General features: G+C 41.8%; 1 protein-coding gene across 11 annotated transcripts in view; it reads left to right on the forward strand.

Annotated features, from left to right (window-relative positions):
• Positions 1–19102, forward strand: part of MGAT5 (alpha-1,6-mannosylglycoprotein 6-beta-N-acetylglucosaminyltransferase) — a 330522-nt gene that overhangs the window by 277371 nt on the left and 34049 nt on the right. For all 11 annotated transcript variants that reach the window (XR_010150065.1, XR_010150064.1, XR_010150066.1 and 8 more), the window contains 2 exons: positions 1480–1629; positions 11345–11491. Coding sequence is in view for 8 of the 11 variants with exons in the window: in XM_009443346.5 (XP_009441621.1) it covers positions 1480–1629; positions 11345–11491 (297 nt within the window). In the remaining 3 variants the exon portion in view is untranslated. The remainder of the gene's footprint in view (positions 1–1479; positions 1630–11344; positions 11492–19102) is intronic.

Raw genomic sequence — 19102 nt, forward strand, 5'->3', positions numbered from 1 at the left:
AGAGCCCCCTGCCTACTTAACAGGAGCTGTGGGTGGGGGCAGGAGTTACCAGATACATCTAGCACAAGAACCATATCCTAGAACCCTTCAAACTAACATATGCCAGGTAGGTGTAAGCTTCTGTACTAATTTAAAACTATACATTTCTAAGTTAATGAATTCAGCATCTTGCAGCCATACCAGACATGGCATGGAATTAAACTTTCAGTCCCACTGTTCATTTTATTCATACATTAGGGTGGCAAGGGTGGTCTTGCTCATTGCAAGCAAAGTCATCCTGGTTCATGAAATGAAGAATGTGGACTGTGCAGTTTTCCCAGTCATGAAGACTTTTGATACATCACTTGAAATGTTTCTCCTGAAGTTGAGGGTCTTTTGTAATATCACCAGGGCAGTGAATGGCAGAGACCAGATCATGAATCGCTTCATTTAGAGCCTGCCTCCGGGCTTCCCTGCACGCTGTGGCTGCTAATACCACACCCCTGTGTCCCTTGTGGTCTTAAGTCACAAAACCAGCTATTATTAGATTTGCCTGGAGTGTCTGAAAACAGGCTTAGAATGAGGAAACCTTGTCCCACTTTTAGACAACTGGAAAACATTACAGAATTTGACTTTTTGAAAATTTCCCAAAAAAAGGAAAAGAAAAACCCACAAACCCCAGCTTGTACAGTTTAGTCACAGGGAAACACAGAGGTAAAAAAGGTGAACTTGCTTCCACTTCACAGGTGGTTTTGATTTAGAAAACGTGCCTCAAAATTCAGTGCCTACAAATACAAGAAAAGGGGTTTGGTTGTGCTTCTAATAGTATAAGTAAAATTACTCTTGAATGTTTCAGGGCTCATGAAAATTTACATTTATTCTCTTTTTTCTACTTTTATCTACCTGAGTATTCTCATTATCTCTCCAGCTGTGAGAAACTCTCATCTTCCCATGATCCCAAATTAGGTGGGATCCAGTTCTGACAACATGAGTTAATCATCACTAGAAACATTGGCAAGAGCTGGGGAATGTTTGTATTCCTCTGGGACAGCTTAGCATCTCTGGGTAAATATTGCTGTCCAACTGACTGCCTTCCCCGGGCTGTCCTTCCCCAAACTTCCTCTCCTAGAGGTAGGAAGAGCCAAAATCAACTGTTAGGTCTGTGGTAATTTACAAAGCAAGGATGATATTTCAAAACAGTTGGCTATATAATGTATTTCTTCTTGCAAAATTATACAGTTGGTATTCAGTAATATGTTGCCATATAATGTATTTCTTCTTAAAAAATTATACAATGGCTATATGACTGTTTATGTCCACAAAGTCCAGCCAGATTACTTTTCAAAGAAATTTTAGCAGTTTGATTGCCAAATTCCTATGATCTCCATATTAAGAACTCTCTGTCTGTGGCCTCTAGTCTTAGAAGTTCTAGTCCATGATACAGGTTGTTATGCAAATGAAAGAAAAAGAGAAATGTCTTCTGCTTGTTTTCTTCTTTAGAATAAGAAGATCTACTTGGACATTATTCACACATACATGGAAGTGCATGCAACTGTTTATGGCTCCAGCACAAAGAATATTCCCAGTTACGTGAAAAACCATGGTATCCTCAGTGGACGGGACCTGCAGTTCCTTCTTCGAGAAACCAAGGTAAAAATTCACCACGGATGTGGTGTTCAGGTTATTGCCATTGGCTGTGAAAATGGGATCAGAATATTTCATGCTTGTTTTTCAATGCTGCAATAAACTCTTGTGGCTATTTTGGGGCAGCAGTTTGCTAGACCAACGGCAGCTGAAAAGTAAGTGAATTGTGGAATGAGATTGCTACAGTTTTGTTCATTGATTTATTCAAAAATCGTATTTACTAAGGACCTACTCAGTGTTAGGTGTCAAGCAAGGGGCTAAGGATAAGGCTGCAAATGGAAAAGGTAAAGCCCTGCCTGGAAGGACAGACTTTCTAATAGAGCAGCAGCTTTCATAGTAAGCCAGGGGTGCTGAACTCTTCCCCCAACCCAATCATCCACTGTTCAAGGAGTGGGTTTCCCAACCAGCTTTTCCTCATACCTCCTTGTTCACCAAGTATGCATTGGACAGTGAAGAAGTTCAGATGAGGGCAAAGTCCCTGTGGGCTCAGGAAGCAGAACAAGGATCAGGAGAGATGCAAGAGATGAAAGATGGATGGAGTGTAGACACACCTGGCATGTGGGCCAGACAGGAGTTAGAGTCAGGTGGTGGAGGTGGAGGTGGCATATTCAGGAAAGAGCTAGAAGCCAACCCAGCTAGTCTAAGTGTTGAAAAATAGTGGAGGTAAAATTGGATGAGGGAATGTGAGGGTCTGATTGGCACAGATGGAGGCAGAGTTCAGTCCATGTGGTGGAGGTAGCCGGGCAAGCCCTTGAGGATCATTTTGCTCAGCAGTAGCATGATGACCTGTTGCTTTTACACTATAGGGAAGTCCACCCAGTGGTCTGTGTTTTTTCTGTAATGCTGCCATGGAAGTACCAAATGAAGTTCAGGAACTTGTGAAGAAACCAGAGTTTGGCCTTGAAGGGTTGGCTGGCATTTCAATGTATTAGATAAACTCCCTCAGGTTTATTAATAAGTTTTTATGAATTTCACAAATATTTATTGAGTAGCTGCAATGTGCTAGGCGTTGTACAAGGGATGCAAGTGTGAAGAAGGCACATGGATCTCTCTTGTGGTATGTCCTAAGCACAAGGAAGCTTATTTTCAGTAGTGGATTTCTCAGCTCTCATCTCTGGCTCGCTTTGTTTTCATGTTCAAGGTAGGGGAGAGAGGTTGAGCAGGTGGACTTCTATGGCATAATCTCAGTTGTCCAATCATTATGTGATACTTCATTTATAAAAAGTGTATTCACATATGCTATCCTCTTTGATTCTCACAACAGCATTAAGAGGTAGATAGAGCAGGTATTATTGTTAACTTTATTTTGAACATGAGGAAATAGGCTACAGAGTTTGGCTTGCCCACAGTAAACTGGGGTCAAGTCCTGGAGGTGGCCCTAACTCATGATTTTTTTAATTGCACATTAAAGCTCTGCTAGCCCCTTGATGTACTGTCGTCATAAACACTCAAGAACTCTTAGTGGACACCCACTAGCCAAAGGAATGTATATCTCCTCTTTGCCTCAGTTTCTCCATCTGTAAATGCATTTGATCCTATCTATGTCCAAGACATTTGTATGATGCCACAAATAAAATGATTTGACAATTTCTTTAGCTTATTGGCCAAAGACCTGGTTTGTTTTAAGATTTTATTTCCTTCCAAGGTCATCTGTAGTCTGATGACTGTTTTTTGTTATCCAGGAGTGAAGTGTGTTCTCTAGTTTTCACTATTTGCTTTCTATCACCTTCTGTCTTAGGCTGACATTTTAGAATCATCAGAATGTCTGGGCCCTTTAATGGCAGTGCTATTTTTGCCATTTGCCTCATTTTACTTTTCTCCACATCAGATTGTGGAAAGAGCTCAAGCTCCTTTAAAAAACACTTGGCAGAGCTGGTTTTCAGCAGCGTGTCATTACTGTCTCACACACTTTTATTAACCCAACCTCATGAATGTCTCTCTCAGCTTCGCAAATTTTGAAAGAACCCTTACTTACCTACCATCCATTACCCTGTCAGAGATTAGGAAATAGGCCAAAACGGAGATGGCTGATGTCTAGGGGAGGAGAAGAAAAGAGGCAGGGAAGGCCCAGGCCAAGATGTCCAAGTTTGTCTAATGAGCAAGGATTGCAGCCTGAGTTAAAGAGCACGAGGGGTGTATGTTCATCCTTGAAAAACTGGGACCCGTGTAGAGGATGTCACTGATCACATTACCTATTGCCTGCTCCTTGAGTAGAGTATATTAAAATACTCTGAGTGGAATCATGGCTCAGACATTTGGCAAATGTGACAAGGGTGGGGCAGCATATTGCTGAGACTCCCCTCACACCCGGCACACAGCTACAAGCTCCAAAATGAATGAACCTTTGGCTTTGAAATAATGACATGAAAGACCAGTCAGGCTTTGCATCTATAACCCTTTCTGTCTCTGACTCCTTTCTCTCTGTCTATGAGCAATTTAAAAGCGATTTATTCTAATCCACATTGGAAATGGGGAACTGGAGCAGCCGAGAAGCAGATGTCTGCAGCATGAATGGGATTCACACGCTTCTTGGACTCCTTACTGGCAAGAGAAGCAGGGCTGACCTCCTCAAGAGAGTTAGAGACACAGAGAGATGATTGATGCTTGATCAGCTTCTGACTCATTATTTTTCTTTACAAGCCATCTTTGAATCTCTGCACCAATCTTAGGAAACCCTCTGCTCAGCAGAATTTTGTCCAGGCATGCCATTAGGGGTGCAGGCGTCATTAGTAGCCTCTTGCTTCAGGGAACCTGTGAAGATGGAAGGAATTCAATGTAACACTAATACTGGGGCTAAAAGAGCCAGGAAGTTGTTGGAATCTAGCAGATCCTTCTAATTGGGGTATAAATTTGGATGAATGAATTACTTATCACAGGACTACAGCCGAGTCATTCAGTCCAGCAAACCCCAGGAGTGCAGTTTAAGCCAGCAAATCAGGACTCACTAGGGTGGCATGTTTTTATTTTTGGTTTAAATCTCCATCTCTTTTAAAGTGGCTTCTTTCTTCATCTTCCTGGATTTAACCTCTTCATGTCCACCTCCCTCAGTCTTCCCTGTTTCATATATGATACTGAATAGTGCATTTGCATCTGCAACTCACTGAGTGCTTTGTGAGCTGGACCAGTACCGTCCTTTCTATAGTTGAAAACAAATTCTGGTTGTGGGGAAGAAAACAGGCAAAGCTGTGGCTTCTGCACATACTGTCGCTGTACCCCTTCTGTACCCAGACCTCCACTCATTCACCTCTCCAAGACTTGGCTGGGTCATGACGGCACTGTTTCCCCATCATGTCGGCTTATCAGCTTACCTGTGGGACTCACCTAGGAACCTGGGCAGGCCTGGCAAATATGCAGTGCTCCCTCTGACTCATCTTATCCTCATGACTGACTGTGCCACCCTGCCCCCCACCAACTATGTCTCTTCTTACTGAGCTTGGATGTGCTCACAAAACCTGTCTAAGGCAGGTGCAGTGCAGTAGCTCACATCTGTAATCTTAGCACTTTGGGAGAGGCTGAGTCGGGCAAATTGCTTGAGCCGAGGAGTTCAAGACCAGCCTGGGCAACATGGCAAAACCCCATTTCTACAAAAAATACAAAAAAAAAGCTGTGCGTGGTGGCATTTACCTGCAGTTCTAGATTTTCAGGAAGCTGAAATGGGAGGGTCACTTGAGTCCAGAAGGCTGAGGTTGTGGTGAGCTGAGGACACCTGCACTCCAGCCTGAGTGACAGAGGGAGACCCTGTCTTTAAAAAAGGCTGTCTGAAATACCCAGGGCTTGAGGCAGCAGACTCTCATGCAGCTGCATGAGGGCAGAGGGCCTTTGCTTGTTCTATCCACAGGTGCATTCACAGTGCCTGGCTTCTAAAAGGCATTTAGATGATTGTATAAAGAATGAAAGAAGGAGTCAAAATGAAACACATTGACCATCTGGGATCTCTGAGATTTCTTCCTGTTCTCGTATACCCTGCGCCTAGATCTCTTAGATCTCACCAGCTAGGGACACTACCCTTCTGATACCCCGTTCCTGCCTGTCTGTGATGTTGCCTACATCTCCAGGCCCTGTGAGTGATAGCCCAAGAGCTTGCTTCCTTAGGAGGAGCAGTCCTTCTTCCGTTTCTATTACAGATACTGGTTCCCATTTGCCCTCAGGCAGCCAATTGAAGCAAGTTTCATCCTAGTGAGCATACTTCAAGTCATTCCCATGCCATCTAGATGGGGAAAAAATTGTACGAACACATCCATGCCTCCTTCCCTCCCCCTTATCTACACATGTATATAGACTGAAGAGTGTACAGAGGTATGAGTCAGTAACCTGTCTGACTTTCAGAGCAAAAGTGCATCCCTACACTCAAATAAATACAACACGTTCAACTTCTGTGCACAGAGACACTTGATTGCTGGAAAGATCCAGTCTCATAGTATTTATTCTTTTACTGTTTCATCCAGCAAGTAAGTATAATATTAAGTACTAGATATATTCTAGGCCTTAGTCTAGCCATTCTAGAGACAGTGATGACTCAAGCAGTTTTGCCCACAAGGAGCATACAGGTATGCTGGAGGAGGAAAGCAGGTAACTGTAACAATGTGGAAAGTACACAGGTAGAACTAGTCATAATATGAAATAATGATACAAGCATAAAACTTCACTGTCACGCTGAGTGGGGCCAACAGTTCAGTTGTGTAAAATGTGGTTCTGTGACTTGTGAAATCAATGTAGTGAATTGGGCAGTCCCATTCAGAGGACAGGAGCCACTGTCAGTCACAGTTTAACACCTCCATGCTATTGCGATGCACCTGCCTATGGGATTTACCATAACAGTAACAGCCATTATCTCTCCCCTCTACCATGTACTAGGCCCTATGCTAAGCCCTTTCTGTGTATTCTCTCTTTGCATCACAAAAATCCAATGATCTTGGTACTGTTATAAACGGTACCATTTTAATGAAGCAGCCACTGAGGCTCCAGTCGTAAATAAGCCTGTTTTGCTGCCTCCGTGTTGGCGGCTGAGGGGTTGTCCTGGTGTGGAATTTGGGGGAGAGAGGCGTGGTCAGGAAAGGGTCCTCCCAGGAGATGATGCCTCAGTGGACTTTTAATGGTGAGCACTTGAGGCTGGCCCAACTGAACATGTTCAGCATCTACAGGTTTAAATTTATGCAAATACTCTTTTACTCCCCTATCTCCAAGTTAATAAATTTACAATGTGAATTGTAATGCGTTTGATTTTATATTGGGGCTTTTAAATGACCGAAACTCAGGAACTTTTTATCCTGATGCTGTTGTTTGTGGTTTGGGTTTTTGTTTCTGAAACGGTAGTTAGGTAGCTTGGCATAATCAGCCAGCTGGTCTTCAGGAAATAGTCTTTGGTTTAGCAGCAGACTCTGACAAAAGTCTGCTTTGGGCATGTAAACGTGCTTGGTGAGTCTTCTTTTCTTGGCCTCCGTGGACCTTCCAGCTCTTCCCTAGAGAGTCTTCAGGTCACATGAGTCAGGGGCTTGTGGAGCCCTTGGGAGGATAGAGCCAGCCTGGATGGAAGAGAGTCTGGCCACTGTTTATCCCTTCCTTAAGCATCAGGTACCTGAAAGAAGGCAGATGGCCAGAGAGGGACCCTTTGGGCTACATGAAAGCATCACATTTTGGAAAAATTGTTTTCTTCATACCCAGCCCCTTGTCTGGGTTATTTTTAAGATATAAAAGGGATGCCTATTACCAGAAACATTGATATAATGATTCCCAGTCATTGTATAAAAATAAACAAGCAAAGCTTAGCAATAGCATGTGACTCGTGGGACTGGCTTATGTGGCAGTCACTGTAAACCATATCATCTCTTATCTCTCTCTTCTGATGAATATCCCTCCCCGTTTTTTAGTGCAGATACTTTATGAAACAATGAGAACTCATAAATATACATGCAGGTGCTGAACATCTTGTAAAAACCCACAAACATAACTCCTGCACACGTAAACTCCGTCTAAATGATACAAGGCCATGATATGCAGCTGTGTGAAGTTGCATATGGATTTGAACTTGAGTGACTGATTATCCAGCACTTACTAAGTGCCAAGACTTGGAATGAATCCTTTCCATGTACTATCTCATGTAATCCTCACAGCAACCCCATGAAATAAAGCACTATTGTTTTACTCATTTTACACATGAAAACTCTGAGGTTTAGCAAGCTTGTTACCCGGACTAAGGTCCTATAAATAGAATAGATTATAAATGGGCCTTAACTAATCCATAGACAGAAGCACCTAGCAGTGTGTCACAGTGACTGACCTGGGAAATGATGGAGCTAGACCTTGAAGCCTAATCTGTCTCCAGAACCTGCGCTGTTAATTACCACATTGTTCTGGGCACTTTGTGTCAATAATGGATTCATCAATTCATTTGGTGAACCGGGGGTGATTCATTGCTCAGTTTCCCTCTAGAGTCACCATGCCAACTTCGCTAATTAAAACTGGCCAGAAAAGTATGTGTTGTGTGTGTGTTTCCTATTTATGATTATCCTCAATGTTCCCCATCAAGAGTGAAACTGACCAAGCCCATGGAGAAGAACCCCCTTTATCCATGTTTAAAAGATTCTTTAAGTACTCCACTTAGCAGTTTAAAACAATTGTTTCTTCTTTCACAGAGTGGGAAAAATCTGAGTGGTTTTACTGGACCCTTTGTGAATGTGTAGGAACGTCCCAATCCTATACTGTGAAGAAAACGTATGGTGCCTCATCTGTTCTCTCTGCTTAGCATTAGTTCAGAAATTTAATCCTAGATCCCACAATCCCTCTGTGTAGAAATACTCATTGATGGAGCTGGAGTTGCAGCCATGGAGATATTTTGTCATCTGGAATATCCTCATTAGATTCTGGGCTTCTGAAGGCAAGGTGAAGTATAAATAAAATATGGCCAGTTTTCTCCAGCAGAGTTAAGCCTTGGCACTTATGTACATTCTTGCAGTGTCTCTTGCCTCCTTGCTAAGGAAATCGGTTAAGTAGGCAGAATAGCAGGAGATTAGGGGAAAAGCAATTCAATGTGGTTAAGGTGCCAATGTGTGGCAAGACCATAAGTGCAAGGAAGTTTACAGAGTGCTGTTTGGTGGTGATGAACTCTCTCTGCCTGTTGTGTTTTCATTCAAACCTCAGATGTGCTATTTGACCTTAATACATCTGCTCCATTGTAATATCACAGGTAATAAGCACACAGGAAGCAAGAAAAAAATTGCTTATTGACTGAAGTGACAAAAAACTGTTATTTTGGTGTTTCCAAGTAATGTATTTCCTACAATCCTAATTGTGTGACAGAAAAACTCATTGCCAGGAAATTATGTTGTATTTGCTTAGGCTTCATTCTAAACATATGAGGCTTTGGGAGAGTTAATAAAGTTTTTATTTTATGTGTACTGAGATATTCTGGTGCCCACAGGGCAGAAGAGATGGTTCATATTGTTGTTCAGATATAATTAAACCTAGGTCACATTCAAGTCCATTAAGCAACAGCCTCAAATCCTTTTAATTAATGGGTTCAGATTGATCTAAAGAAGCTAATTAAATTTTTCCCAAGATTTTCTATTTAAATAGACAAACATTGTGCTGCTTGCGTTTCCTCCAAAGCTGTTCTTTGAAACTTAGAGTTGATGAAGGTATCCACACTTCATGGCAGGCCCTGATTTTCAGAGGTCAGGAGGCACTGTGGGTTCTCTGACTAAACCTGCAGAGATCCTGATCTGCGTCTTCTGGCACTTTTCTCCTCAGTCAGAAAGATCTGGACTCCCTGTGCTGTCTTATGCCCAACCACGGCCTGACAGAGGTCATTTGTTTTCCACTGGAGAGCCGGCACATCCTCTCCAAAGTCTGATAGGAGAGGGCAAATCAGAGATCACAAGTCTGGTAGATAACAACCCTGGATTCTTCATATTCCATAAAGCTGGGATGTCGTGGGACTAGTACATTCCCACTGTTTCCTTCCGTTTCATCTGCAGCAGTCAGATCTCCCCCACCCCTGAGCCACATGTCCAGGCCACACCCTATAGTTAGAAGTTCTCTCTGACAATCTCGTTTCTGTTAGCTGTATAATAAGAGTAAGATGCAAAGCAGGAGCTTCCTAATGGTAGTAGAGCTTGCCCTTTATCCTACAGCTTCCAGGCTCCTGGCTACCATGTTTTCCTCACCACCATCACCCCCACCCGTGATCTCTGGTGGTTCTGCTGCCCAAGGGGGAAATGACCCAGCCAGCATTAGGGGCTCTGCTGGCCTCTAAAGCTTCTTTTCTTCCCAGCTCCCTGCCCTGTGGACATCTCTGGCATTGTGATCACGCAGTTTTCAGGAAACGAAAATTTATTCTTTCCAAAAACCAAAAAGATTGAGTACCCTATTCTGTTCAAAACAAAAGTAAATAGGTCCAGAAAACCTGAGATGTTAGTGCTTTGCCCCAGAATTCCTTCAGGAGCTACCTGGTTCTCCAGTATGTCACCCATGGGCTGTGCTCAGGGTTGGCCTGACACATGCAGCCCGGCAGCTTGGGCCTGGCACCCTCCAGCTGAACCTTTCTAAACGATCATTCAATTAGAGCAGCTGCTAAGAGAGGAAAGCTGGTGAGAAGGAGGGGATTGCTGTGAAAAGACCGAGGGAAAAACAGAACCAAGCTTGCAGCTAAATCTAGTTGAGCCATCTCCTTCATTCTCAACGCCTGGCCTTGTGGTTGGGTGATGCTCTGTGATGGCAGAAGGAAAGGACGCCCTGGGGCCCAGTTATCTTTTCTCACTTAATGTGCCCCTGGGGGCTGAAACAGAATAGGCTTTTATGTGGGTAGAGAGGACACAGCTTCGTCAAGCCCAGACCTGGACCCTGCCCATCAACAACCTGCAGTGCTCCAGCAGTGTGAAGTACACCCACTGTGATGGTACGTGCCGAGGCATTTCTGGGAGCAGTTATTTCATTTTTGGACGCAGGAAATCAGCACTACTGAACTGCAGCTTGTCCCCTTTGTCATCGTGGCTTCCAGCTGCTGTGGTTGCTCTGAGGACTGAGAGCAAGTTGTTGCTGCCATCTATGGTCTGTCTTGGGGGAAGCACATGGTTTGCCTGCTGGAGAGGGAAGCAGCTGCCTTGCAGATTCAGCAACACAGCACCCTCTCTCCCCTCTGAGGGGAAAATCAACACCAAGATGTTGGTGTCCCCAGTGTAAACCCCATTATGAAAACCTGTGTTTACTGACCTACCATCATTTTAAAGCAGTTCCGTTTGAACTGCAATCAAACCTCCAAGTGACCTTTCTGTCCCTCCGCCCAGCATTCCTGAAAGGGCCTGTTGTTTCTTTGGTTCAATGAAGAAACCTTCTGTGTAGTTAAGCAAGTGTTTTTCCAGTCATGTCTCCTGGTGAGTTACAGAAGGATTATTGTTGGGTCTTGGTGGTGGTGGTGGTTTTTCTTTTAATACTCCATCCTCCCTACCCCGTGGATACCCCTAGACACTTAATTTTTTACTTCCTTGGTGGAGGAGAGCATAGTGAGTTGAGCAGCTTTGTGGGGACTTTAAAAGTTCGTAGTTTTTCAGATCCTGGTGTAAGCTGAATTCTCTCTGCCCCACCCCCCAGGGCCTGGGAGCCTTCCAAAGTGAGGTGTCCACACGGGAATGGGCCACAGAATCGCCGCCTGCAAGCTAGGAATGCCCGTCCTGCCTGATGGTCCTGCCTGATGTGTTCATACGCTGTGTGGTTTTCTGTCTTACAGTTGTTTGTTGGACTTGGGTTCCCTTACGAGGGCCCAGCTCCCCTGGAAGCTATCGCAAATGGATGTGCTTTTCTGAATCCCAAGTTCAACCCACCCAAAAGCAGCAAAAACACAGACTTTTTCATTGGCAAGCCAACTCTGAGAGAGGTAAGCATCTATCAAAATTATTCCATTTTGAATAATATGAATAATAGCTATTTATTGAGTGCTCATGTAGGTATTAACTTCATCTAACATGATTGGGTGGGAGGGTGAGGGTGTAGAGGCTCAGAGAGGCAAATGACCTGATCACATCACCTTGCAAGTTAGGGGCAGGATTTGAATCTACTTCTGCCTTCACCAAGTAAGGGATCTTGACACTCTACCCCCACTCTAGCTTACTGTAAACTCAGACAATCTAGCCTCTGATTATAGCTGAACTCTGGTTTCCTGAATGTTTGAAGTTTAGGGAGTGAGATCAACTGGTTAGCAGATACTTGTGAAGAATCTGCTCCCCATGATGGGCTTTGGAGAATAAAAAGTGGGCTGTGGGAGTTTTCAAAGAGCCATCAGCCTCAGGATACCATATGTATCATGGATAACTGAAGTAATGTGACTGATTTTTTTCACCCACCATCCCAAGAAGTAATCCTACCATTGCTAGAACCATTTGCAGAAGCCTCATTTGAATTGCCTTCAGAGATCCTGTTGAAAATCTGCAGTGTGTGATGAATCACCATTGAGGGTAGTTGGATTTGATTTAGGGCAATAAACAAAAGTCTTTTACAGCTACATGTGAGTGATCAAGCTGGGTGTTTCTTCATCTGGTCAGAAATAGGTGTGTGCAAGAAACCATAAGATTGATTTTCTGATTATTTCTATGTAGTTAGTAGTAAGTGACTCTGCAGGCAGCTTATGAAGGGAAGTCATAGCAGCATCCTTGTCATTCAGGGCCTTTGGCTGGGGGATTACATTGATTAGCATCCGTCCCATGGCATATCAATGTAGAAGGACAGTTTATAAAACATATATGTTTCAGTTCTACTTTTAAACCCCTTCTGAGTCATTTTCTCTCTCAAATAGTATATAAGATGCATTTTCAATGGTTATTTTTTATTGATCAGTCAGAAACCTTGACAATTTATAGAACTGATTACTTTGAGAGTTATTTTTCTCTGACCCTTCCTGTCATTGGTGAAATAGCCAAAGGAGATAGAAGTTCAATAAGATCTATGTTTATCTATAAAAGGTTAATCTGTGGCCCAGATAACCTTTGACAAGGGTTGTGCACACACTTGTGTGTGTGTGTGTGTGTGTGTGGTTTTTTTTTTTTCCTTCTGCTAGAATAATAAATTTGAATTCTTCATTTGGGGAGTGGTTTTGTATTAAGAGGTCAGTTTGTTCATTTATAAGTCGGCAATACTTAATGTACATCTGTGTGCTAGGTGCTGTAGGAAGTGCTAGGACACAGAGACTGGGGACATTCAGTCTGCCGTGAACCTATTCTTTTGAAAAGTTTAAAAAGATGCTGCCCAGCAGTGAAAATATCTCAGTTTAGGAATCTCTGCTTTAGCATGTGACTGACTTCTTTGAAACTTTGGAGTTTGGCGGGGGGAAAGAAACTAGTAAATCATCCCTCGGGTTTTTTGTTTATTTTTGACAAAAAATATACTTAAGGTGTACACCTTGATGTTTTGATAAATATACACATTGTGAGATAGTCATTACAATCAAGCTAATCCATCACCTTACATATTAAATAGATATTTTTTTCATGGTAAAAACACTTAAGATCTCCTTTTTTGGCAAATTTCAAGTATGCAATACAGTATTGTTAACTATGGTCATAATGCTGCACACTAGTTCTCCAGAACTTAATCAACTTGTATAACTGAGACTTTGACCAACATCTCCCCGTATCCCCATGCACCAGTCTCTGGGAATCACGAATGTATTCTCTGCTCTGCGAGTTCAACCATTTTACTGTGAGTTGAACTGTGAGTTCAGCTAGGCTGGTCTGCATGTGGGATCATGCAGAATTTTCCTTCTGTGCCTGGCTTATTTTACTTAGCATAATATTTTCCACATTCATCCATGTTGCCGCCAGTGATGGGATTTCCTTCTTTTGCAGGCTAAATATTTCATATACACATAATTTGTTTATCTATTCATCCACTGAAGGCCAAACAAACTTAGTTTGTTTCCATATCTTGGCTATTATGAATAATGCTGCAGTGTACATGCGAGTGCAGATACTGCTTTAACATACTGATTTTAACTGCTTTGGATATATACCCAGCAGTGGGATTGCTGGATTATGTGGAGTTCTATTTCTTATTTTTTGAGAAACCTCCATTTTCTTTTTCATTTATGGCTGTAACACATTACATTTTCACCAGCAGGGTACCAAGCTTCCCTTTTTACCACATTCTTGCCAGACACTTGTTATCTTTTGTCTTTTTGATAAAAGCCATTTTAACAAGCATGAGGTGATATCTCCTTGTGGTTTCGATGTGCATCTCCCTGATGATGAAAGATGTTGAGCACCTTTTCATATGTTTGTTTGCCTTGTGTATGTCTTCTTTCGAGAAATGTCTTCAGGTTATTTGCGTATATTTTAATTTGATTGGTTGGGTTTTTTCCACAGTTGAGTTGTAGGAGTTCCTTATATACTTTGGGAATTAACCGCTTATTAAATATGTGGTTTGCAAATATTTTCTCCCATTCCATAGGTTGCCTTTTCACTCTATTGATTGTTTCCTTTGCTGTGCAGAAGCTCTTTAGTTTGATGCAATCTCAGTTGCCTGTTTTTGCTTTTGTTGCCTGTGCTTTTAGTATCATACCCAAACATCATTGCCCAGACTAGTGTCAAGAAGCTTTTGCACTTTTTTTTTTCCTCGTAGTTGTGCTGTTTCAGGTCTTATATTGAAGTCTAATCAATTTTGAATTCATTTTTATAGATAGTGTGAGATAAAGATTTGATTTCATTCTTAATGCTTGTGGAAATCAAGTTTTCCAAATATTATTTATTGATGACACTGTGCTTCTCCATTGTGTATTCTTGTGAGCCTCGTTGGGAATCAGTTCTTTTCTGGTTTCTCTGTTCTGTTCCATTGGTCTGTATGTCTGTTTTTATGCCAAAATCACCTGTACATTTGAAATTAGGTCTAGGAAATCTCTAAAGTTCTACTTCTGCCCAAATTGTAGATATTATTTTTCCATGTTTTATGCCCAAATTGTAGATATTAATTTTCCATGTTTGTTTAACATTTGAGATAAAGTATATACAACATAAAACTTACCATTTATCGTTAAAGTTTTTAACCATTTTTAAGTGTACAATTCACTGGCATTAAGTATATTTGCAATATTGTGCAACCATCACTGCTATCCATTTCCAGAACTTGTTCATCATTCTAAACAGAAATTCTGCACCCGTTAAACACTAACTCCCCATTCTCCCCACTTCTCAACCCCTGGTAAACCTCTCTTCTACTTTGTGTCTCTGTGAATTTGCCTATTCTAGGTACCTCATATAAGTGGAACCATATAATGTCTGTCCTTTTGTGTCTGGCTCACTAACTTAGCATGTTTTCAAGGTTTGTTCATGTTGTAACCTGTTTCAGAATCTCATTCCTTACTTTTTTTTTTCTGGAGACCGGGTCTTGCTCTGCCACCCAGGCTGGAGGAGTGCAATGGTGTGATCATGGCTCACTGCAGTCTCAAACTCCTGGGCTCTAGTGATATTTCTTCCTCAGCCTCCTGAGTAGCTGGGACTACAGTTGTGTGCCACGACACCTGGCTACTCTTTTTATATTTGGTAGAGATGGGATCTCACTGTATTAACTAGGCTGATCTTGAACTCCTGGACTAAAGCGACCCTTCCAAGTAGCTTAGGATTACAGACACACCCCACCACACCCAGCTAATTAATTTTTTTTTTTTTTGGAAACAAAGGTCTTACTATGTTGCTTAGGCTGGTCTCCAACTCCTGGGCTCAAGTGATCCCCCCCACCTCAGCCTCCCAAAGTGCTGGGATTACAGCATGAGTCACCATGCCTGGCCTATGTCACTCCTTTTTATGAAAAAATATATATATATTTCACTCCTTTTTATGAATATCTACACACTACTTTTTTAAGGCTGAATATTCCATTGAATATATATATAAATCATTTTGTTTATTCATTTATTGATGGATAAATGGGCAAAAGGTTGTAGTCACCTTTTGCCCATTGTAATGCTACTATGAACATTGGTATACAAGTATTTTGAGTCTCTGCTTTCAATACTTTGAGGAATGTACCTACAAGTAGACTTGCTAGAATTTACTTTTTACTTTGAAATAATTTTACTGGTACAGAAAAGTTGCAAAAATATTATGGAGTTCAGGCATACCCTTCATCTAGCTTCTTCTTATGGCAGCTTCTACAAAACTACAGTACAGTGGTCAAAACCAAGAAATTAACATTGGTACCATAGTATTATCTAAACTACAGACTTTATTTGGACTTCACCAGTTTTTCCACCGAGATCCTTTTTCTGTTCCTGGATCCAATTCTGGACCCACATTGCATTTAATAGTCGTGTCTCCTTAGTCTCCTCTGATCTGTGCCAATTCAGTCTTTCACTATCACCCATGACCTTAACCACTTTTAAGGAGCACAGGTTAGCTTTTTGTACACTGTTTCTCAATTTGGATTTGACTGATATTTTCCCATCAGTCAAATTTGAAGTTATGCATTTTTGGCAAGAATATCCCAGAAGTGATGTACCTTTCTCAGCACATCACATTAGGGGGCATATGATGTCAATATGTTGTACTGATTGACCCCAGGTTTCTCCACTATGAAGTTACTCTTTCAGTCTTTTCTCTGTGGTAGGGGTAGTACTCTGGGGCTATGTTAGAATATCCTGTTTATCCTCAAATTTTTGTATCATATCAGTGGATTTGTATAGTATCACATACTATACAAATAAATACAGTATTTATTGTATCATATAGGACTGGATCATGTCTGCAACAATGATTACTGTGGTATTCTGATGGTGATTTTCTGATTCCCTCATGATTTTTTAAATGCATGAAAAGCAAAGAAGCCCCTATCTTTTCTTACTGCAGTTTCTATATACAAGCCTTTGGGAAATGAATCAAAAGTAGCTGAGATTAAGTTGGCAACTGACACGCTTTTGTTAAAACTGACTCTAAAGGTTTTAATGACACTGTGGCCACTGAGTATTTTTTTCCCGGGAAAAAAAAAATTAGGACACTCTTAAACACAATCTGAACATTGCCCAGTGAATGATGTAATGTTACATGGATGAGATCAGCCAGCGTGAAGTTATCAAGAAAAGCATTTCATTGTTTTCTATCAGTTGCCATCATTTTGTAATTTACTTTTTGCTGAGGTCATGGAAGGTTTTCATTCTTCATGCTGTAAGAAGAGAATAGGCATTGGAGCTGTCACACGGACATTTGGTTCCTCCTGTCCCTTCAACCCTTCAGATGATTCCACCAGCCCTTAAATGTGACTCTATTAGAGAAACTGTGGGATCCTTTCAACAGTCGCTCAGCAAGTGACCTCACACAGATGACTCCATCAGTCCTAGGCTCCCCCAGGAGGGCAGGATGCAGAGGGGAGTTGACAGGTGTTTAATGCATCCCCGCAGGGTGGTACTAGTTGCTGCACTGGGAGAATTCATCAATGTACATTTCCTGTTTTCCAGGAGCTCCAAATCTGATATGAAAGAGTTATAGGACAAATGCATAATCAGTGGAAGTGCATGAAGAAATAGCTAAGTGAATTCAGGAGGGGAGTGAACTTGGAGTTGTGCTGGGTGGAGGATGTGCAGGGTTAGCTGCGAAGGGGATAGTGGAGGAGCTGTGCTTTCAAGGAAAAGGAGGCGAGCGGGTCTCAAGCCTGAGAAGCATGAATACTGACAAGTCGGGGATACCCCAAGAAGGTCAGTTTGCTTTATGCAAGAGGGCAGGTTCCATCTGATATCTAGCTCCCTCCAGCAACATCAGACAGCATTGAGAGGGACCAGCGAGCTTGATCTCATGGCCAGGTGGGTTACCCTGTCCTGCTCTGCCAGCTCACAAAAGTCCACAAAATCCCTGTAACCAAAGAAGCTTTTAATGGGAAAAGAGCTGTCAACAGGTTCATTTCTAAGAATCAAAAATCCCTAGAAATTATCTTTTTCCCTTAGCAAATGGAAACATTGTAACCAGAGTATACATAATTACAAAACTATCTTTTTACACCCACACAAATCTTTCATATTAAGTAATAATTGATCCACCTAAATTGATCATATCAACTGCATACATGTCTCTTTGCCTTCAGTTGAAGAGAAGAAAAGGTCTGGATATCTAAATGTGGGTTTAGCTTTGTTTTTATTTTTGTGCTGGACCATTTTTCAAACCATGATGTCTACTCAGAGGGAGAAAAGTTCTGCAAGGCCTTAAGTAATGTGACTGGTTCAGGTTATGTTTTAATATAAATTGGATTTTAATCTTTATATTGGGAAACATATGAGTAGGTTCTTGATCATTTTTCTGACATTTTTTAAGCCATTAGAAATACTCTGGCTTCAGGGTTTGTGTGTGTGTGTGTGTGTGTGTGTGTGTGTGTGTGTGTGTGTGTGTTTCCATAAAGAGAACTCATGTTCTCCTTGGAGATTTAATAGCCACTCTGAAGTAATGTCTCATATTTACTAAGATTTTCATTACTTTTACAAACTATACTCCAGTAAATTTATTGATTGATATACAATGAAGTATCTTAGATCAGACAGTTCTCAATAAATTAGCAAGAAGGAACGTAACATTCAGAGGGGAACTAATGAATCACAAAATGCCTCACTCATAAAGTTAAGTAACCTTCAGTAAATGTAAATGAATAAAAGGATAATAGCTCAGCATTTTGTATTTTCCAAGTGCTTGGAGCAACCTTGTAAATAAGCAGAGACCTTAAAAGGCAGGAGAGGAGGGAGACTGCTGACATGTAAATTACTAAATAGTGACATTGATGGCAACTTTAACTTACCCTGATTCCGTCAGAAAATCTAATCAGTTCTCCAGGCCACAAAATGAAAATGATGTGACATTTTGCTGATCTTCAGAAAATACAGGCATAAATTCAGTCCTGAATTTAGGTTGGCAAGTTTTAAGAGCTGGATTAAAAAGCTGGTGTTTACATTGGGCCTTTGTCTTAAGAACTTAAAGACATCGTTTAAAATTGTCACCTTCCTTTTTATCCAAAGCTAAGAAGTTGTTGAAGGACCTAGATTTGAAGTTGGCTCTTCTCCTTTCCAGCTGTGGGGTCTTAGGGGAAATGTAATCGCCCCTCAGTCTCAGAATCGTCATTGATGCAGAATAAACCTGAGAAATAACGTTTGTGCAGGTGATTAGCAGGAAGCCTAGGACTTCCTTGGTAAGTGTTGAATTCAAAAGTGTGCAGAGAAAAAAAAATGGAAGTTTTCTGAGTTCCGTGGGCCTGCAGAGAGTCTGTAGCTTTTATCAGTGACCATAGAGCTGAGCCGAGGAAGACGGCACCTGTCAGAAGGGCGGGAAACTGAAGAGACTGATGACGGGCTGCTGCTGGGTAGAGGCCCAGATAACCTGCAGCCAGCAGAGGCTCACTGCTGGGCCCAGGGGCTTGTCGGGCTTCCTGCCTTGAATAGCATATGCATGCTCTTGGTGTAGCAGGATACAAAGAACAGTGGCTAAGGGAAAGACGGAGGGGTGCCAGTTAATTCCTCTAGCCCTGTGAGTAT

The sequence above is a fragment of the Pan troglodytes genome, chromosome 13 (assembly GCF_028858775.2).
Source record: "Pan troglodytes isolate AG18354 chromosome 13, NHGRI_mPanTro3-v2.0_pri, whole genome shotgun sequence".
In the NCBI taxonomy this organism is placed as follows: Eukaryota; Metazoa; Chordata; class Mammalia; order Primates; family Hominidae; genus Pan; species Pan troglodytes.